This window comes from Pleurodeles waltl, chromosome 2_1 (genome assembly GCF_031143425.1).
Source record: "Pleurodeles waltl isolate 20211129_DDA chromosome 2_1, aPleWal1.hap1.20221129, whole genome shotgun sequence".
NCBI classification, from domain to species: Eukaryota; Metazoa; Chordata; class Amphibia; order Caudata; family Salamandridae; genus Pleurodeles; species Pleurodeles waltl.
This window is the reverse complement of record NC_090438.1, coordinates 96,574,872-96,597,536: the sequence shown is the minus strand read 5'-3', so window position 1 is coordinate 96,597,536 and position 22,665 is coordinate 96,574,872. Positions and strand designations below refer to the sequence as shown.

General features: G+C 44.8%; 1 protein-coding gene across 2 annotated transcripts in view; it reads right to left on the bottom strand.

The window, feature by feature from the left end:
- Positions 1-463: 463 nt before the first annotated feature.
- Positions 464-22,665, bottom strand: part of LOC138261579 (vascular endothelial growth factor receptor kdr-like) — a 420,550-nt gene continuing 398,348 nt past the window's right edge. For both annotated transcript variants that reach the window (XM_069210667.1, XM_069210676.1), the window contains exon 30: positions 464-8,089. In XM_069210667.1, coding sequence (XP_069066768.1) covers positions 7,879-8,089 — 211 coding nt within the window. In that variant the 3' untranslated portion in view covers positions 464-7,878. The remainder of the gene's footprint in view (positions 8,090-22,665) is intronic.

Genomic DNA, 22,665 nt, shown 5'->3' with positions numbered 1-22,665 from the left:
ACTTTACTACTTTTCGGTATTCACAAAAGTAAAGTTAGACCAAAAGTCTAACTTAGACCAAAAGTCTAACTTTACTGCATTTTGGTATTTACAAAGGTAAAGTTAGACCAAAAGTCTAACTTTACTAGTAGTAAAGATACTACGGTACTAAGGTAGTAACTCACCTTTGTGAGTACCAAAAGTAGTAAACTTAGACTTTGGTCTAACTTTACCTTTGTGAATCGGAGCCCTAAAGTGAGGTCATAAGCAGTTCATTGTCGGGGCGTTATTATAGTTAGCTCAGATAACTATAACTGCTGAATTGCTATGGTTTTGCATGTGTAAAATCTGAGCTTAACAATAATGAAGCATATTGCACACAACAGGAGCTCGAATGTATGCGTATTAAACAGACTGATATAAAATCTGAACTAAAGGTCTTATTTACTTTTCACTTTAGGATTGAAAGAAGACAGATGGCAGGTTTACGTTGTATAAATATAGAATCTTTATTTTTTGGTTAATAGATAAAATACATACTTCTGGACTAAATAAAAAGATGGGGATGGGATTCAGTGCATACATTCTTCAAAGACAGAACACACATTCCACAGTGGTTCACTCAACACATTTCATTCCATTTGTCTGTAGCCCCCACGGTTGAGTGCATCCTTTGAGAACTCCCTGGTCAATTAATATTGCACAGAGTTGTGGCAGCTTTTCACGTGAATACCTAACACGAATCTCTATTCACTCAAAGTATTGGACCGCAGGGTACAGCGAAGAAGCAGACTGTCCAAATGTAGGTGGCCCATACAAAAGTCACATCCAGTCTTCATCAGGCAGCTGGACCCCGGCCAGCAGACCTGACTGTGTAAATCTGTTTTAGGTTGCAGACACCAGAGGAACACCGCTGTGCATGATGCACCAGTGCGAATACCCACAGGGCGAGCATCATCTGGGAGGCGCTGCCTAGAATCCATGGTGGACGTGAGCACGTATGTGGAGTTAGGGCGGGAAGGGAAACGTGTAGACAATGTAAAGAAAATAACCAAAAAGCAAAACAAACCAGGCTGCCGTAGACAGGGCAGAGTTGTAAACCTCCGGCCCTTTTGAAACAGTGCAGAGGGAATGCTCAGTGCATTCTTTAAGTGATCAGATCTTTTGGTTAAAAGTCCCCAGAGAGTTGTGAACTTTGCTTGAAACGTTGTTTTGCTTTCCTCCTGCACGTTGTAGTGCATACGTGTAGATGGCTGGGCCTCCATGTATGGCACTTTAAACACTAGACAGTACTCCACGCCTGGGAGCTGCCACCCATTCCCCTGCGATTTGTCTCACTATTAGGCAGGGGTGCACAGCTCTGCCTCAGGAGGGCTCCTTGATGGTCCAGGAATGCAGCGGAGGACACATAGCAGCAACTAACATGGGAGGTGCATGGCCAGTTTTGGAAGTCAATGGATTCACTCTGTTTTTCACTAAATATTTGATAAGTAAGTAACAGGGAGGTAAAAATCCTGGGATAAACCGACATCTCATGACCTGAAAGTGGCATGAAGGTGTGTGAAAAGGCAGGAACCCGGGCCAGTGGGACGCAGGCGTGACAACAGACACCTTTCGGGAAAGCGTGAGACAGCATCTGTATGTATTGCCAGAGCACAATTGTACAACTTTGGTCTGGTCCATAGCTCCAGGATCATCTTTGATCCTGGGTTAAATTATTCGTTTTTTAATTTGCTGGACTACATTGATCCCCAGTGAATACAATGAAGATCTGCTCTCGATCCACCCCTCTTTAACCAACAGTGGACCTTCTTGCTGTAAAGGTATCAATATCGGCCCAAACTATTGCCCACAAATACACTTGCACGTGAGTTTTCAGGATGCAGATTACATTGATGTCAGTCACAGATGCACTGAAGGAGGACCATTTGTGAACCCAAAAATGCATATGTCTGTAGTATCTGAATAGAAAAGGGGGTGGTCATCAGCACAATATCTACATGTGGGCTAAAACACCCCTATACCGTCTTTAATCACAAATTACTTAGACCAGCTCAGAACTTGAGACCTTTAACTGCATGCTGTATATGTGCATGACACAAATCTCAGTTAACCACTTCAAAAATATTTTGAGCCAGTACATTTGGGGTACAAGTGTGTTTTGGTTTACGTGTCAGAAGGAAGTTCAACTAGTTCATAAAGAAACAGCACCTAAAGTCAATACAACCCTTTTAACAATAATAACCAGTACTGATATGCAACTGGAAACATCTTTGTAGGGTTTACTGTATGTCAAAACCCAAAGGATTCATTACCAGCCAACTTGCAAATTGTCAGCTGCAATTTCCACCGGGGGGCCATGTTATTGTCAGCATCCAAACCACTGAAAATGACACTAGTGTGAGGACCACCACAGATTAGGAAGTGGTGAAAAATAGGGAAAAGCTACAGTATAAGGCTAGTGCCATAAACTATTCAGTTTCTGGTTTGGCCACCACAGCTTGAACATTCGATTTCATCTTCAAATAACTAACCTCATGGTCATAACATCTTCCAAGTCCTTCGTTGTATAATCTTCTGTCACACGTAGAAACCCCAATTGCAAAAGGGAGGGGAAAGCTTAGTGTCCGCCTCAGGAGGCAAGGAACTTAGGGCCTGTTTTAGAGTTTGATGGACCGGTTACTCCATCACAAACTGATGGATATCTCGTCTGCCGTATTACGATTCCTATAGGATATAATGGGATCTTAATACGGCGGACGGGATATCTGTCACATTTAGTGTCTGCATTGCATCCCTAACTGACCACAGTGGTAATTCATATTAAATAAAGGAATCAGTGGACATTGAGATTTCTTCATTTACCAAGAGTGGGAAAAATACTTACTCTTGACAACTGGATATCACTTTCCATGGAGTATTACTTGTCACTTCCAATAACATAAATGCTTTACAATGTTTTTTTTTAAAAACTGCTTTTGGCAATTTCAAAACAAGTAGCCACATTTTCTAGCATTTGGGAATACCTTAATAGAAAGGAATGATGCTTCCCTCCTGCAACACACGGGTGTGTATCATCAGCAGCTAGTGCAGGCCTGTTTCCTGAAGACCAAAGAAAGAAGCTGTGGGGGGAGGTCTGTTGGCAAAAGATTGAAAAGACACAGCTGGCGCGGTGCTACCTTGGTGATGCAGCCGTGCCGAGGTTCTTACAGAAGGAGCTGCAGATAATGATTGGTAAAAATGGTCCACCCTGGAGTATGGACCTGATCATTTTAAGAAATGTTACACTTTCATTGACAACAGGCTTACTCCAAGATCCCAGAGGTTTCTTCCTACATTTTCTAACTGGTCCTAAAGAGAAAAGTGCCTGTGTAATGGGGAAGGGCCTAGGCTTGTCAGAAGTTAGTGTGAGGCATGGGACCGAAGCTTAATGTGGGGCCTTCGGACTCTTCTTCCGCTTCGGTGAGGTACAGCAGGCAGCATCTGTTTCATAGCATTAAAAAGGTACTCTAGGGAAATAAAGCATAGTGAAGCCTCATTATTGATGACTGTGGCAATGATTATGTTTGTGATTATGAAATACATTTTGCTGAAAGGCGAGGGGCCTTGGAAAGTGCAGGGCCTTGTGAATAAAGCCCCCTCCATTGCTTGTGATGGTGATGGAAGTGCCTGATGTCCCACTTGAGGTTTTGTCTTTCAGGGTCAGGGCTCCTCCCAGCACTTTTTGGAATAAAAAGCATATTACACTCTATGTATGTGTACGGTAGGGTCATGAAATTTGCAATGTGAAAGAAAAATATTTTTCTCATTCACTCGCTGTTGCACTGTAACTATGGTCATTCTCAGGGTATGTTTTAAAATGCACTTTGAACATCTGTAATATAGGTCGTACTTAGATGCTTTGCACTCAAAAGGAATCTAGAAGAATGACCTGTTCAGTGCTGTGAGCAGCTTCATGATTGATCGAAGGGGCATAGTTATGAAAAAATCGTGCAGCGCAGCGTCCCCTTGCTGCAATGCGTGATAGGGAAAGGGCAGAAATGCATCGTATTTAACCTAATCAAGGTCACTGGCATTATACAATTCTGCGGCTGTGGTGATTTTTACATCATTAAAGATTTGCAGCATTTGCCACAAAATCCGTAATCTGCCACATAATCTTCTGATTTTACAAAAAATGTTTCTGGTTCAAACGGTTAAAAAGTTACTAAACCTGCAGGGACATGTGTTGCCGTGCAGTGAAAGGCCCTTTGCAAAGCACGACTGGTCACCTTTCTGTTGCTTATTACTATGTTTGGGTGTTAAACTGGTACTAATGGAGTGCAATCAATGTCTGTACAGTGTTACCAAGTCTAAAAATGATGAAACAGTGAAGTTATACTATTACAAAATGTGCCCCATTATGCCGCATAATTTGGGGATTATTCCCGTAAAATTTACTCGAGCCTGCCGCATAATTTGGCCCTCTGTGGACACATAATTCCACTTGCCCTGAACATAATATAGCGCATTCCTGTCTTTTCCCTGCGCTGTCGCACAATGTGCTGCCTAGCGCCAACGCAGGGTGTCTGCATTGCAAGCAAGATCGTTTATGAGCAGGAAGGGACACCCTCCTGCAAAAAGGCAATCCTGTGGCATTTTCCTCTTTCTTTGTGTGCTGCAGATATTTCTCCTTTTTACGCCTCACCTTTGGAGACATATCATTTTGACACATTCCCAGGAGTACTGGTAATGGCAACTCTAGGAATGTGCCAAAATCCATGCATGGGAACGCGCATGCCCACTCTTGGAATGCCTTCCGAGGGCAGAGTATGCAATGCAGTGATGTGCGCTGCCAGCCTGTAAGGTGGCCTTGCGAGTTGCATTGCTCTTGTGCCCCATTGCGTGGTGCAAGGGTGACACAACTCTTTAATAAATATTCCCCTCAGTTTTTTCCTTAATTTAAATAGTCCTGGTTCCTTTTGTCAGTGGAGAAAGTGCCTGGGGTCTTTCAGATCACTTCTTACGTCTCATGATTTTGCAGTCTCCAGTCTTTGGCTTCTGAAAGCTTAGATGGGTTTACATTTCTGTTCAATTTAGAACCCACCATGCCTACCATTATGATTTGTCTGTTTTACTATACTCCCTCTGAGCCTAATTGACAAAATGACTATCCAGGAGTTACTTTGACTTATTCAAAAAAACATCATGTGTAAGTCACAACTAAATTGGGAATAAAATAAAATTACTAACAGGAAAGATTTGTGAATCAGTTCCAGTGTGTTCTCATTCCTGCTGCTACAAAAAGAAAAGCCGTTCTAAATGGTATGGTTTTTTTCAGAAACAAACTGGTTTCTCTAAAAGCAGACATCAAATATTGAACCATAACAGGTTAGAGAGGCAGATAGCCTTTACCAACCAAAGCATCCCTGAGAAGTTAAATGAAAAAAGTACAGCCAGTTTTTCGTTTTGTGGTGCAGATAGTTTTTTGAGTCCAGAACACTGATAAAATATCCCTCGCCCTCTGAGGAAGGGTGCATCCTCCCTGACATCGACTTGTTCAAAGTGACACGCACATTACACGGAAGAGGGGGTCCAGGGGAGGTGGATTGAGGGGGTCTGTGGAAAACCGAACAACAGAAAATATTCTGCAAACCTCACGGCAGTTGTCATCACACTTTCAACAAACATTCCACGTATATAAACAGAATCCCAAATATAAATCTCATATAAATTGTTAAATTTCATATTGACAAGTAAAGTATATACATCAAGGCAAGGATTGGCACTTAAATTAAGAAAATAGCTGAAGAAAATATTAGTATAACATTACAACTCATACATTTCCTAATACTGTTAAGGCAATACTTCTCTTTGATAACTAACATAAATGCTCTCAAATTAAAAAGTTTTGTCTCATGACAGAATATCTTGGAAACTTTCAGCACTCGTGCAAAGTCTCATTTTGCATCTTGGTGTTGGAGTGATGATATTGGTCCAATCCAGGATGAGGATGTCCATCTGCCATCTTCTGCCCCATTGGTTTAGGAGCATATGTATCCGCACGAAGAGCGGATAAAATCTTTGTGAAGGTATTTATTGAGGCAACGAGGGATGTGGAGGGTGAACTAAAAAGCCTCTGGACACTTTGGTAACATTTTCACTTAAACAGGGATGCCCAACGTTAACCCAAAGGCCAGGACTCATGCCACATTTTCAGTATCACCACTATGTACATGAGGCTAATTTAGATTAATTGCAAGCAGATTTTCCTTGTGGCTATGCTGGAAGTCTGGCATGACCCTGTCCTCCTGGACTTACACTGAACATCTCTTTGGATTGATTGCATGTCAATTTACCTCGTGGCTATCCTGAAAACCTGGCAGTGCTTGGTCAAAAGCAGACACTATGGAATGAGGAGGGTTACCGGTTCTATAGCACTGAAGAACAATGCTATAGACTGTGTGCAAAAGCACAACCATACTGATGCATTAGGGTAATATTTCAAGAGGGTATACCACTCAAGAGTAAGATGGAGTTAGGTCATGCAACCTCTTGAGAAAGTAAAGCTGTTCTCCATCTTTAAAGGAACAGAAACAATGAAAAACTTATTTGACGAAGAGTTAGCACAGCAGTTTCATACTTGTGAAAGAGCCTACATTGTATTCTTTTGCATGTCATGGTAAAAAATGACCCATGATAACCCCATGTTGTGTCGGCCAATAGAAGAAAGCGACACACTTACTCATTAATGTTCGACCACCTGCCTCCAGTGTAGTGAAAACGATGCTGAATATGCTACAAATATAAAGTTAATTTGACCCAGTAGAACAGCAGTGAAGTTTACTGTGCACAGAGCAGTGTTTTTAATGACTGACATTTTCCTGGCAGGCTGTAAGCCGTAGCTTTAGAGCAGACGTCCACCCTGAGAGGGATCTTGGTCCTGTTGCCAGATAATGACTGCTATGGCTACCCAAAAGCACTCATTTTATAGACTGTGAACGAAGAACAGGCTAAGCTGATCAAGCAGGATTTGAACCTGCGACTACAGGGTCAGGCATAGATGCCTATAGTGGTGTCATTGGACCACTGATCCAGCAGGCCAGATCTTAACCTGCCGAGTGCGGTCAAGGCTGGAAGGAGACTATGGTAAGGGGAGTTTTACGCTGCACTTAGCCCACCAAGTTTACACCTTCCCCTCCCTTTGTAGCCCTGCAGATGTAATTGCTGAAACATATCAAACTGGAGAGCTGGCATCATGAGTGACAAAACCAGACGACAGGGAGGCGGGGAACCTCCGGCAAAAGATAAAGGGTTAGAAGTGACAATCTGCGGATAAACCCATCAAAATCCTTGAGAGATTCCTAGAATAAATAGTGCATGAGGAACGGAGGCGGTGTGACAGACAGCAGAGATGGATGATCGATGGATCCGCGTCCTGATGCATCCCAGGATGCACGTAATGCATAATGGGAAACATTGCCTCAATGTAATGTAGATGTCAAGAGAAAGGATGGTCGCTTTCTCGATCAATTTGTACACCGTTAAATCTGAAGCTCCAACACCATGAAATGAGTAGGATAAAAGGCCCATCTGGAATTGTTTCCGATGAAGCTCGGAGTGCAATCTGGCTGCCATCCTCTCGCCAGTAATTGATAGCTTCCATTTTACTTCCTATCTTTTTGTGAACAAAACAGGCCGAATGCATCTCCAGGGCTGTACTGCGGCTGCAGGCACAAGATTTGTATCACATTGAGGATGCACCGAAGAGTCGGACGGGGCAAGTCATGACATTGTCCAGTTACCCCCTCCTCTCTTCCCAACAGACAATCTCCTTCAATGACATGTAGTTTCGGGAGGATCTCGACTGCTGAAGGTAAGTCGGCTAGTGAGAAGTGGGAAGGTCGAAGGCGGATCACGTTACACCGGCGGCGTGGAGTAGTGGATCACCGAGTTGTAATCTGGAGGCGGGCTGTGGCATTCCAGGCTGAGATCCATGGGTAGGAGCACGAGGTCTTCCAGCGTGAAGTCCAGCGGGTCTTCTTCAATCTGAGTGGCCGGCTGGTACTTCACGGTGTCCCGCTGGCTGTCTCCTAAGATGGATTCCTTGCTCTTGCTGACCGCCTTCATTCTAGTGGAGGGAGAGAGAAAGGGGCATTATTACAGCTTAATTTGCTAGAACAGGTCTTTATGGTTGTGGCTCAGGATCTGGCACATTTATACATCACATACTCTTCTACTTTTTCCAGGGAAAAGAACTCAGCTCATTATGATACCCTTTGCCTTTAACATTACACGCAGTGTATCAAATGCAGGAATTAATGAACTACATTTCTGGGTTATATCTGGCGTATATTGTTCAATCCCTGAGTATTTAAAACAAGCCTTGGCAAAACCAATAAATCTGTCTTTTCTGCAGTAAAGCGTGAAAACGCAGGAATGCACAAATGCTATTCCACGGTTAATTCTGATGGTACTGGAGCCCGTAATGGGGTGGTAAGGGCAGTGGTTTTGGTAGTAATGGTGATGATGGTAATGGTGGTCACAGTAGTGCTAATGCTGGTGTTCATAGAGGCGGTGGTAAAGATGGTGGTAGTGAGGGTGGTAGTAAAGGTGATTGTGGTAATAGATTGCACTCGAGGCCTGGTAAAAACATTTAGAAAATCCTATTGCAGTGAAAAGCAGACACAAAACTTTCTGTATGAAATGCAGGTTTGAGATTAAGATGTGAATGTGTGATCACTGAGTTTATTTTTCAGATGTAGAATATTCCCTCATCTACAGAAGTGCAAGAATCCAATAGGAGGCGGCGTGACATACCAAGCTGCCAATAGCATGACGTGAGAGAGTATTAGTGCTCTTGGGGAGAATTAAAGGTTACTCTGTATATTTTAATGAACCGGTAATACTAGGACTTGCAGACAGGTGTGCTGTAAAGCCAGAAAAAAACGTATTTTTCCACTTATTAACTTATTTAAGTCAGAAGCAAACTAAATCCATAATTGCCTCTAGCAGTTGTTCAGGAGCCTGAACTTTGACACATGACCCCAGTTGAAGGGTTTGACTCATGATCTATCGTGAGGATAGGAGTTCCCTGCACTATGTATGCCTCTCTGTGACTGGCGCTTGCTACTTCGAACTATACACCCACCTTCTGCCCACTGCGCTCTGACATGAGGCAGCTGTTGCAGGGGACAAGCTCGCTCTGTGTCCCACAATCGGATCACATCTCTGACACAGACGCACACAAACACACACACACACAGTCAATTCCGTGGCCACATCTGACAAAAGGGGTAACAATGTCTTTAATGTATCTGTGCTAAGATGATATCAGTGGCAGATGTGACAGAATGAGGAGTAACAATGCCCCTGACTTATCTGTGCTACGGTGTCATTCATCAGCGACCACATGTGAAGGAATGAGGAGTAACAATGCCCCTCACTTATCTGTGCTACGGTGTCATCAGCGACCACATGTGAAGGAATGAGGAGTAACAATGCCCCTCACTTATCTGTGCTACGGTGTCATCAGCGGCCACATGTGAAGGAATGAGGAGTAACAATGCCCCTCACTTATCTGTGCTAAGGTGCTATCAGTGGCAGATGTGACAGAATGAGGAGTAACAATGCCCCTCACTTATCTGTGCTAAGATGTCATCAGCGGCCAGATGTGAAGGAATGAGCATCCTTTCCCCTCTCTCTGCCCCTCTGTCCATTTCTTTCCCTCCCTTCCTCGCATCTCTTATTTCTTTCTCCTTTTCTCTTCCTATCCCACATCCTTCCCCTTCTCTCCCTCTCCCAGCGCCCCCTGCTCTTTTTCTATCTCTCGCGTGCCTGTCTTGCCCCTGTCGCACACAGAACACTTCAATAAACCACCAGACACAATTTACCAACCATCTACCTCCTTTACGTCTATTCGTGTGTACATTTCTCTTCCTAAGGTACAAGAATAGTTTTCTATGGGCAGACCTTGGCATAACAAGCGACCCGTTCGTGGTGTGAGCCCGTCAGAAATCTCGTGCCACGCCCCGGGCACCGAGGGCCCGCGGGTCACTCCCCGCAGGCAGCGGCCTTCCCCATTCGCGGCGCTTCGGACCGCCTCTGCGTCCAAGCAAAACACTGCCAGGCTGGTCCGGGGCACCGCGAGGGCCTCAAGGCGCTGAAATCCATACACGCCGCAGGGGCGCCCGGCGGGACCACGAGGGGCGGCCTGCTGACAGCACCCCCGTCACTCAGACCCCACTCACAGATCCCACCGACCACAAGGCCCATTCTGCTGACAGGCGGCCAAGTCTCCATCCGAGAGAGCCTCATGGAGAGCGCGCCCTGCCGAGGACACTCCCGCGGCCCGGTTCCCCTGCTCGCAGGTCGCTGATTGACATCAGACCCTCCTGTTTTCGTTTTTCGGCTGAATTCTGTCAGCGCTCTGCTCCCAGCTCCCAGGTAGGGCCCCTGGCAGGAGATAGCGGGCCCTCTCTGTTCCGTGGGCCCCGGCCAAGCATTCTTGAGCGTGAGACGAAGAAAGTATTCTGGTGGGTGACTCCGGTCAAGCATGTAACAGAAAAAGGTGGCGCCCCCTTCCGAGTATGCAAGCCCACTGGAACTTTGCGATTTTGTGACAGCAGCGTTTCCGCATAATTATGGATGTTCCGAAGTTGCCGCACAATCATTCATCAGCTGAATAATTTCCAGATTTCAACTAGATTTCTAGCTCAAGCGGACCAAACGTTGCAAAAAACGATGCAACGAGTGTTGATGCACAGTGGCAGGCCTTTCACAAAGGTTGGTTATTGTTCAGTTGTTTATAGCTGTATTTGGGTGTCAGTCTGGTACTGATGAGGTCAAACCTTTGCCTGAATAATGTTAACCACAGTAAAGTGGACAAAGCAATGAGATCATACCATCACAAAATGTGCTGCATTGTGGGCCTCCCCACACAAAAGGAGAAATTATCAGTGATTGACTCAGTTCCTGGGAGAGAAAATGGTGTGGGGGAAATATGCATCTGAAAATTAGGTTGTCACACTGCACACCTGGGCTGCGACAGTCCAGGCCGTTGGAACAAAGGAAGGAGCCATTAAGCCTTTTCTTGCCGCATAATTTAGTAACCCTGCCGCATAACTTGGTCTTCCCCTGCCACATAATTCCAGAGGCTCTTGAAATATGGGAAGGGACCCTGCGATTCTGGCATGTGACGTGTATAAGACTGAATGAGGGGCCCTAAGGGTGAGGGTCTCCTGAACCTCGCGGGCCAGCATTATGCATGCCCCTGTGATCACATGGTCAGAGACCGCGGGATTTGCTACTTTACTGTACAACAATGGATTATATTGCACCTCCAATTCATTTAGCACTGAAAGAATCTGTGTTAAGAAGAGATGTGTGGGTTAGCCAGAGTACGCAGGTGTTTGCGGCGGAACTGATGACCACATACTGAATTTTACTAACTGCTCCTCCTGGGTTGGGGGAGGTCGGAGCCGGGAACTGAATATGTGGGCAATTGTCACTGACAGGCACACACATTGAACTTTTAAGAAAATAATAGAGCACTTTAACGCTAAGTTGCATCTACTATAGAGTGCTGGGATTGGCTCATTCAACTGCAAGGGCTAAAAAACACAAAGAACTAAAAGACAATACGCAGGACAAACCATGGCAAATTCTTTAAAATATGCCAACATTATTCACGTCAGCTTGAGGCCATCTCTTGTTCTTCCACACTTCTTGTTCTCTCCCTCTAAACCCTCACATGTGCCCACATCACTCCCCACTTCCACCGACCTTCAGGTGTCCCATGCTATAGCTGGCTGTAACCCTTGGGTCCATATGTCACCATTTCAATAAATAAACTCAACACAAGCTTTTCAAAAAGGTCTTTCCAAACAACAAAACCATCAGGACTACCTGTAGTAAATATCATTACTCCCAAGAAGGCACGTGCTCACCAGCACTTCACTGAAAACAAGAATCTTTATTCATTGAACCAAGGATGATGGGAGGGCATGGGAGCGCATCCAGCCTGCGGGCCACCCTCCAGCTCTCTGTGGCCAACCATTCTAGGACACACTTCAGATTCTGCTACAAATGTTCTACTGCAGCCCAACCGACCACCTCTAAAAGTACTATACCTAAGGTTACAGTTCTACTGTTTAATCAAGACACAGTAAATAACACTGCTCCACCACTCAAACATGGATAAGACACCAGGGATTGCAGGTCAACTCTCTCCAAAGACAGGTATGAAAATCTCCCATAATATCTAGCTTCCAACAATGTAAAAGTATAGTTATTTTAGATTATCTTACATCTATGAAGGAGTTAGGCTCCTGGAATAGCTTCCATCACTGCCTTTCTTCAAGAGACTAAAATATAGCGGAACATCTTTGGGGATCAGGGTCCAAAACGTTTCAACATCATCAACCCCAACTCCCGAAAGGAATTTTGTTACCTTCAGTTCAGGAATTTCTGAAAACCAATCTTTTTAGGCACGCTTTCAATTAGTCTCATAATATCATGGAGGCAATCAAAGAATGTCAGATCTAGGCCCATCCTACACATCTGGATGGACCCTGACTTCCAGGCTGTTCATTTCCTTTCCTCATTCTACTCCGGTGCTCTGAAGCGACACAGATGATGATTGGCATCTTATAAGACTTTTACATCAATACATAAATAAATACTGTCAGTAGTGCTACAAGGTAGTTACCTGCCTCAAGCCAGTGTGTTACAAAAAGTAATACAAATAAATATCATTTCAGGCTCTCTAAATGTCTGCCTCCACATTATCCTCCTGGTATGGGTGGTCCTCCCATCCAGGCTGCTCTTCTCTGAGCTGTGCTCCTCGGAGTTGAGCCCCAGCCAGTGCTCATGTTGCACAGGTGGGGGCCGTGGCACTCATTTTTGGGAACCGGGACTCATTTTTCAACATCAGACACAGACCAAGAGAGAGAAACGAAGGACAGGAAGAAAGAAGAGAAAAATAGGAAAACAGTGAAAGGGGGAAAGCTTGGATGAAAAAGAACCTGCAGAGTGGGTTAAATGGATAGGAAGTGTAGGGAGTAAGAAGGATGCATGAGGTTATGGGAAGACTGGGCAGCCTGGATGTGCGGCAACCCTGGCAATAGCCAGCGCCTCTGCAGGTCTCTTAAAAAACTTTGGACCCCTGTACTCTTATTTTCCAAGTTAAGCACTGATCCCAACACTGCTGCTGCTAGGGCTGCCGCCAGCACAATATTGGTTTTATTCCACAGAACTCTGTTCCTTCAATTATTCTTCTCTGAACTAAAGTGAAACAGGATGATCTCTAATATACCCTGAACTAGTATTCTCTGAAATGCACTACTCTGAATTGTATCCCAGGAGTGTGCTCAGTCCACATGTGATCCTGTCATAACACCACAACTTTATTTTTCTGCTTTTCTCTGATCTCTGTCCTTGTACATTTTCAGCCTCCCACAGGAATCCCTTTTCATTCGGTGGGACTGCATTGCTTAAACTGTGCTTCTGAGTCCCATTTAATGAAATTGTAATCTTGATGCAGTCGCCTTTGATTCGCCCTCTGATGTCTCTGCTCCCTCTGCTGACCAGAGCAGGCCATGGGCATTGGGTCACCCAAAAATATCCAGAACACTTCTCAATTCCAGAGCACACTGAATATATAGGGAGATCCCTAGGTGGCACCAGCACCCAATCACCATCTGTGAATGTACTGATCATAAGCTTTCAGTAAGTACCCACTGCTGTGCTATCTCACCACCCAGTGAATGTACTCCACTAACCAAGCATTACTCCCACTCTTCTCTCTTGGAGCCAGTTGCATACGTCTGCATTCACCCCACTATCTTGGCTCCTCCTGATCCTTACTCTCTTTTGTTCCACTTACTCAGGAAGCCTCCTACTGATACAACAGCACACATTGCCCTGGTACCACCTCCCGGCTTCCCTCTCTTACACCACCCCTGTTGTTACTGGTGGACCTACTCCAGAAGTCTTGTCCTACTATCCTTCCTCTCACATCTCTGCTCCACCGCCTGTGTCCCTGCCGTTTACCCACCCCTCGCTACCAACCAACATCGGTCTGCTCATCTACAGAACAAAATCTTTCCTTATCCAAGCACAACCTCCCTTCTTTCACACCCAGAGACACTGCTTTATCCAATATTCCCAACACCTATGCTCCTCTTGCATTCTCACTGTCACTGCTGCTTCCACATGCACCATCACACTTGGATTTTCCTCCTCCCTCTGTGCACTACAGCAACCATGCTCTCTTTTCTGTCTCACTGATGCCTGCAATCTCCCTCTTCTGTGCCATCACTCCTGTGCTACAACCGACTACACTCTGATGTCCTGTCACTCTTCCCTCTCTGACCACTACTAAATATTTATAATTTTTTTCTGCCTGTCAAGCTCTTCACTAAATTACTCTACACCCTTTCATTTTACTCATTCCACAAATACTCCTTGAAGGCTTCCCTTAATCAAACCCAACTCCCATTTCTGCTCTTCTCCACCTTTTCCAACCATGTCCTGTCCCTTCAGGAATGTCAACCTTCCCCTTATTTTCCCCACCTAGGCCTGACTGTCCTTCACATCCCAAACCCATCCTTCCCTTTCCAGTATTTTATCTCATGGCATCTCTCCCTGCTCACCAGATTTATCTTTTGCTACCCATACCCCTTTGAGCATGAATTCACTCCTCCACTAATGCACACCTACTCCTGCTTCACACCTCTGCTTCTTCCAAGGCCAAAGCCTACGCGCACCCCGATTAACATATATCACATCTCAACTTGAAAAATATACTACATTCTTGTCCTTCACAATGATCTTGACCTTCTCTTCATGCTGGAAATCTGTCTTGATGACAATACCAGTCAAATTTTACATGAATGTAATTTATCCCCAAGGATACAAGCCATCTAGAACTCAGTAGCCAGACTCATCTGCACACTCCCACACAGAACTCACATCACACCACACCACACCTCAGGGAGCTTCATTGGATCCTGATACACAAACACACTCATTTGAAACTCCTCACACACACAATCAAGGCACTACACAACTGAGGCCCCACCCACCTGTAGAGTTTTATCTCCTTTCACTAACCACCTAGACACCTCCACTCCACAAGACTACTTGTGGCACGCATCCTACACATGTGGAGGACAGTCTTTGTCTAATATTGCTCATAAAGCATGAAAGCACCAGGGCCTGGAAGTTAAATGCCACTAGTTGACTGTAGAAACTATTTTGCCATCCACTGCAACAGTAGTGCAAATGTGGCTTCAGATCTACCATTGTAGTCTGACTCTAGCAATTTAACTTGTCCTAATAAACTCATTTGACAGGTCAAAACCTCCCTTTTGAATATTAAAAATTCACTCTTATGTAGCCCTTGTGCATGGTATTTAATAGTAGGACATGTAGATATAAAATGTTAACTGTCCTTACAGTGACTAGCACCCAAAAGTTATTTTTCACTGTGGCATACCTAGCTATCCTTTGTAGGAAACCAGATTACATATTAAAATCCTAATTCTGTATATTGGTAATGGGAGTTGCTCCAAAAATAGTTAAACAACTATTTTAATAGTGATTAGAAGTCAAATTCAATGGGGAAATAGGATTTTAATACATTTTATGCATATTCAACTTTTAGAAACTTACCTTTCCCTCCCTGAAGTTCCTGGAGGCAAATTTTCATTTGAGCTCCAGCATCTCTCAGCCAGTGATTAGCATTTGAATAGGTGTGAAAAAGTTGTGAAATGGCTTTCAGGAGCAAACAATAGGTTGGCCTAAATAGTCAGAGACGACTACACCGAACTTCACAGAATATGCAGGGTGGGGGCTGTCGGTATGTTTTTGACAGTACAGTTTCAAATCCCGCTATAGTGTCAAATCCTGCCTGACGGGTTTGCTGGGTTTACAAATAACACTTGGGGCACACTTGAGAGGAAGGGAACAGGATGCCAAGACAATTCTTGTGAGTGTATCCACTGTCTGGGTACTGACAAATCCTGCATTTGTCCTACCAGATGTCTGTCTCTGGGTTTATTGAGGGTACGGTGGCTGCTTCAAAATGGATTTTAGTGCTAGATGTGGAGTTGACACTAGAATTACCATAGTACATTCCCACCCATCTTGAAAATGCCCAAAGTGGGTAGGTCTGGCCCCAGGAACTTTTGCCCATTGGTTAAGGCAGGTCCAGGAATCATTATCATCCACTAGTTTGTGCCAGGAATAAATGTGGAATCTCCATGCACCCACGTAAGAAAACTCCTGGAGAAGAATGGAAGAGGGCTGGACCTGCTGCCTGTGACCTGAGAGGAGTCCTGGAGGACTGGACCTGCTCCCTCTTGCACTCAGGACAAGGAGGTGGACTCCAATGGTCATTAGACTGACCACCTTTTCAAGCTTCAGGGTTACAACAAGTTACAAGTGGTAAGGTCTTCAACTGTGCCCATCCTCTAGATATCTGTGGACTACTGCGGCGGGGATCAAATTAACTCAAGTGACTCAGCTACAAAAATAAGCCAAAAAACATACAGTTAACTCAGATCAGCTAGGGTGGTAACAATATGGTCATACAACTTTCGGACTAATCTACGCATCCTTGCATAAGCACTGCCTTAATCTACATGTTCACATTGACCTCCAAACCACACATGCCTAAGAAGTCTTAAAAGGCACACTGTCTTCCAACGATGCATTCATGTTCAGGTGTGCAACCAATCCCCGGCATGGAATGTTCAGCATGCCTCACCAGATGGACAAGACAACCTCACTTTGCCATGCACCTATCATATAAGGCTAACACAATGTAAGAGCAAACTAGGAGTAACTGTTTACTATACAAATGACAAGTAACAACAACAGTGTATAAGAGGGGGTGAGGTCATGAGAGGATTGGAACAATCTAGTAAAATGTTTCTTTCAGTACCTACATCATTCTGTTTACCAGTCTGCTTAAAGTTGGGGACATTTTAATGGTAGTTTAACTAGGTGTTAGACTTTTCACACTTGGCATGGTCTCCCTTAACTTTTTGCCTCTGTTTCCCAGGTTGTTGATGTGTGCTGGACTCTGTTTTTGCTGTTTTTGTTACTCTGGGCACTTTACCACTGCTAACCAGTGCTAAAGTGCAAGTGCTCCTTTACAAAATGTGTATGTAATTGGTTTATCAATGATTGGCATATTTGATGTATTAGTAAGTCCCTAGTACAGTGCACTAGAGGTGCCCAGGGCCTGTAAATCAAATGCTACTAGTGGTCCTTCAGCACTGGTTGTGCAACCCACATAAGTAGCTGTGTAATCATGTCTCAGACCTGTCATTGCAGTGTCTGTGTGCGCAGTTTTAACTGTAAATTCGACTTGGCAGGTGTACCCACGTGCCAGGCCTAAACCTTCCCTTTTCTTACATGTAAGACACCCCTAAGGTAGGCCCTAGGTAGCCCCAAGGGCAGGGTGCATTGTATGGTTAAGGTAGGACATATGGTAATGTGTTTTATATGTCCTGACAGTGAAATATTGCTAAATTCATTTTTCAGTGTTGCAAGGCCTGTCACTCTCATAGGTTAACATGGGGGCTACCTTTAAATATGATTAAAATGTAGATTCCCTTTGGCAGCGGATGGACATGTGGAGTTTGGGGTCTCTGAGCTCACAATTTAAAAATACATCTTTTAGTAAAGTTGATTTTAAGATTGTGTGTTTGAAAATGACCCTTTTAGAAAGTGAGCATTTTCTTGCTTATACCTTATGTGTGACTCTGCCCGTTTGTGGATTCCCTGTCTGGGTCAGTTTGACAGTTGGGCTGGTTGCACCTCACACTAGACAGTGACACAAAGGGAGCTGGGGTGTAGTCTGCATTTCCTGATGAGCCATCTGTGCTAGGAGGGTGGGGAGTAGTGGTCACTCACAACTGAAAGGGCTGTGCCTGCCCTCACATAATGCAGTCTCCAACCCCCTAATGAGTGTTTGGGGCCTGGCCTGGGCAAGGCAGGATTTCACAATCAAGAGAGATTTTGCTTTGAAGTAGGCCTCCTTTAAAGGAGAAAATGGGTATAAGAAGGGCACCCAAAACCACAGACTTTATAACACTTCTGGAAACCAAGAGGACCCTCTGCCTGGAAAAGAGCTGAAGAGCTGCGGAAGAAGAGCTGTCCTGCCTGTGACTGTGCTTTGTGGAGCCCTCCTGCAGTTGCTGCTTCTGCCTGTGCTAGCGAACATAGACTGGACTTTGTGTTGCCGTCCTTCTTGTAAAGAACTCCCCAAGGGCTTGATTTAGAGCTTGCCTCGTGCTGTTTGAAGTCTCAGGGACAGCAAAGACTTCTCTCTACCAGCACCTGGAGTCTCTGGAGAGACTCCTACTCTGCCAAGTGGTGCCCATCCAGTTCCTGGGACCCTGAAAGGAGAAGCTGGCAGCCCTAGAGTGAGAAATCCACGCACCGACCGCTGTGCGGGTAAAAGATCGGCACAACTCCGATCTGTGGCTGAAAAATCTACGCACCGCCAGCTTTGCAGCTGAAAATCGGCGCTCGCCTGCAACGCGACCGGAAGATCGACGCCTGGAGCTGGGGAAACTACGCGCAGCATCGCTGACGGTGGCTGTCGAGATCGCAACCCGCGCTGCGTGGTTTTCAGATCAACGTGCGCTGAATTTCTGATGCAAACACCGCTGGGCGTGTAAAGACGACGCAAGGCCTGCCTGGACCCGAGAGTGCTGACCGGATCGACACATCGCTCTGCTGCGGAGAGAAGAAATGACGCCCGCCGACCTGACGAAAGGGGAAATGACGCAAGGTCTCGCTCGTGAGTGAAATCAACGCATCACAAGCCCCTTTTGACGCACACTTGCCCGAGCGGGGTTATTTTTGACGCGCCCAAGGTACATTTTCACGCTAACAGGAGGTTAGTGTGTGTTTAAAACTACATGAAGACTCTTTTTGCTTTTTAATTGATAACTTGACTTGTGTATGGTGGATTTTTTGTTGTTTTGGTCTTGTTTTGCTTAGATAAATATTTTCTATTTTTCTAAAACTGTGTTGTGTCATTTTGTAGTGTTTTCATCAGGTTACTTTGTGTGTTGGTACAAATACTTTACACCTAGCATTCTGAAGTTAAGCCTACTGCTTGTGCCAAGCTACGAAGGGGGTAAGCAGGGGTTAGCTGAGGGTGATTCTCTATTACACTGACTAGAGCGAGGGTCCTTGTTTGGACAAGGGGTAACCTGACTGCCAACCAAAGACCCCATTTCTAACACTTGACATGGGCTGACAAATAGGATTGAAGGCATGGTTGGACATTAGGAAACACATGAGCCTTAAGGTCTTTAAAGAATCGTAAGAGCCACAAATCGGATTAGGAAGAAAGAAACCCATTGTGAACACAACGTGGACCCAGAAAGATACAGAGCAAAATAGTAGGAGGAAATGAGACCCTTGCAAAGATCGGATTCCACTGCAGGATTGGTGGAAGAAGTACTTCTTTTTCCAACTTTTGGATTTCATATGAATTTCATATGGATTTTGTCACACCAACTCGGGTATGAAGGGATTCCAAATGTATACCCCTTTTAATATTATGGCGCTAGATCCATGGCACAGCCCAAATGAAATAGTAGCTACTTACTCATGAGCAATTACTGCACAATTTCGTAGCTACTACTGACAGATATTTGCAGGACAAGGCTGTGGACCATAAACATTGCCCTAGAATGTGCTGTACATGTATGAAAAACAAAAAAGGAATAATAGTTGTTTCAAAGAAAATAAGTAACCTCAGTACTGCTTTTGTGCAGCATACTTTCCTGCTCTCATCCGTGCCACAAGTACCACGAGAGTGTTGAACAAGATTTCATTCATGAAAGAACTTTCAAGAAATAATTATTTATTTAAAAAAAAGGAAGTATACATATTTACTTCAATAACTCAGTGAAATAAGAAAACAGTATCATATCAAATATGGAAGAAGAGGGAGAATGCCTTTGACCTCCCTATCTAAGGCACTGTAATTCAGTGGTGACCATAGGACTGCTCACAGTGACTTCAACCTGAGGTTTGGAGTGGTATCAATGGCCATGATTTGGTGTGTGAGTTCAAAATTACAGATATTTATTCCACCCCTGGCACCTCCATCTCTACTGTAATTTCCCCGACCGTGGTTGCATTAGGCTGCTTCATGTGTGGGTGAGGGCTGCATGAAGGGAATATTGCAATTAAATTAAAATAAATTAGATGCCTGATTCAGTGTATGTTCATTGTGAATCAAATTAGTTGAGCGTCCCATCCTCAGCTACTGGGACTGTGGTGTATGGTGTTCTGGGCCGCCTCTCCTCTCACCTCCCACACTGGCATTATGAGCACCTCTCCTAGAATGAGACCCATCCGTCTGGACTGGATTCATGTGCAATTGTGACTGTGTGGTCCTCTTGTTCCACCTTCACGTTTATCTGTCCACTCCTGGGCACCAGAGGGTTATTAAAAACTCAAAGAACTGTCTCCCACAATGATCTTACTCTTGGCAGGAAAGATTCGGATGTAGCAGACATTTAGGTTGGGGAGGCCACTCCCTCTCTGCAGTACAGAATAACAATAGTTTGTTTCATTCATGCAAGATAAGGTCCAACCTCATCCCTGCCACAAAACAGAATCTGTCTCTGAACCACAACAGGTAAGCAACTACTGCTCAAGATGGAGCTACAGGAAGTAAGTGCCAGATGAGCCCCATCGAATGGAAAGAAGTTAGAAAGAGCGGTCAATCCAACCTTCCATCCAACATGATGTCTGCTCAGGTACAGTGGATTCATCTTTTTAGCCAATAGCGGATCTTGCTTTGTGGCATCTACTTGGATAATTTGTCCTTTACCATAACACACCTCTAGAAGGAAGCGTGAAAAAGCTGCATGCACTAATCAAAGAAAGAAAGAGCTCTGACCGCCAATCCTGTTCACCCAAGAGGACCCCTGGTACTCAAGGGGTACTAATACAGGAAGTTCATATCAGGACCCGCTGCATTGTGGTGCGACTTGTGCGGCTGCATGGTGTGCTGACCTGGAGAGGGGGGGCACTAACTTCAGGGAGGTGTGGGAGCTGTATTGAGCAATAACTTATGATTTAAAAGCACCTGCTGCAGAGGTCCTTGTGAGCCCAGCTTTCAGGCAGCAATAAAAGTATCAAGATAACTCTTGTGATTAATGTTCCTGCTAGAAAGAGAGAGAGCAGAGTTTTGTATAGTGGCAGTTTTGACTCGCCATAAATTAGCACAGAGGGTTACTGTGCCTGCTGCAAAGAACAGATCTGTATTTTATGTGGATGGCTGAGTGGATTAGTAAAGCCAGCCTTCACCAGCAAATTAAAACAAATAAAATGTATGTGAGAGAAGGGCTAAGGAGAGATGAGGAGTAATTTTGCCGGATAGTAGTGAAGGAGTGCAAGAAGGAGGTCACTGGGGTGCCAAAACAGATTGTCGCACCGGGGCACCACCAGCGCCACAGCTGGCCATGGTTTGGATTTTCTGATGTGTCAATGTTATTTTTTCCAGGACAGCCACATACACAGGTGCAACTCTTTCAGGATATGTAATTTGCAGATGTTTTGAGGGCGTACTCAATCATTCCACAGCAGTGGAGAAGACAAGCAGCGGACACACACTAACTCCCCATAAAATATAGTGGTGCACAGTACTACCAGTGTAATGTAACCGTTAGTGAGCATACATCTCATTCAGCCTAGAGAAATTGGCTCCGTGTCGACATCCCAAAATCAAGGGACAAGCTGGCTGCCGGTAATGTACGTTGTCGCCATGTTAGGGGCAGCCTTACACTATTGTAAACACTGCTGTGTAAATCCACTTCAAGATGGCCACCGCTTGTACACACAGTGCATGCGTTCCACCACTCCGGCCAGCTAGTCTTTGCGACAGTTGCACAGTAAGTAAGGGAGACCCACCACAGACGTACAGCACGCCTCCCAGACTAGCATGTGTTACTCTTTACATGTTCCATCGGGGCACACATGCACCCAGCCAACACCCTTACGACAACCTCTGTTTTCAAGCTCTCCTTGACAGGACAGAAGCCTTCAGCCCCCCCGCAGCATCTTTGAAGCAGAGAAAGGGAACCACCACCATTGAGATTGTGGATTCATCAGCTTGCAGTAAGGAGATTAGTTTTGACACTGCTGTAACAGGAAACTCGCAGTTCCTCACTTAACCATGCCTGCAGTGCAGCCTGAGTTCCTCATCAGCTATCGATGAGCAAAGTATATTAAATAACTATTTTCCACGAAGGTGATGGGTCTACACAATTGGCTGCATGGATTCATACCACAAAACATCTATATAGTGGGGTGTTTACCCATGCCTAGACTATACCCTCGTCCTAGAAGCTCCTGGGTTTTGCCACATTGGGTCAGACGAGTTCAACCAGGTGGTACATCTAAGAAACAGAAGAAAGACAGCTAAGACACACAGCTTACTATAAGTCAAAATGTGCCGGCTACTGAAATGAACATGAAGCATATGCTATGAAAGGAACATAATCAACATTGACATCTCCCAATTACTCTCTGAAATACCCATTGAAAGAATCACATTTTTGCGGGTGAAAATTGAACAGTATCTAGTGGGAATGAAGGATCAGGAACATGGGCCTGGGCCAGTCATTGGCACTGCTTTTAAAACTGATGAGGCAGAGTCAAAAA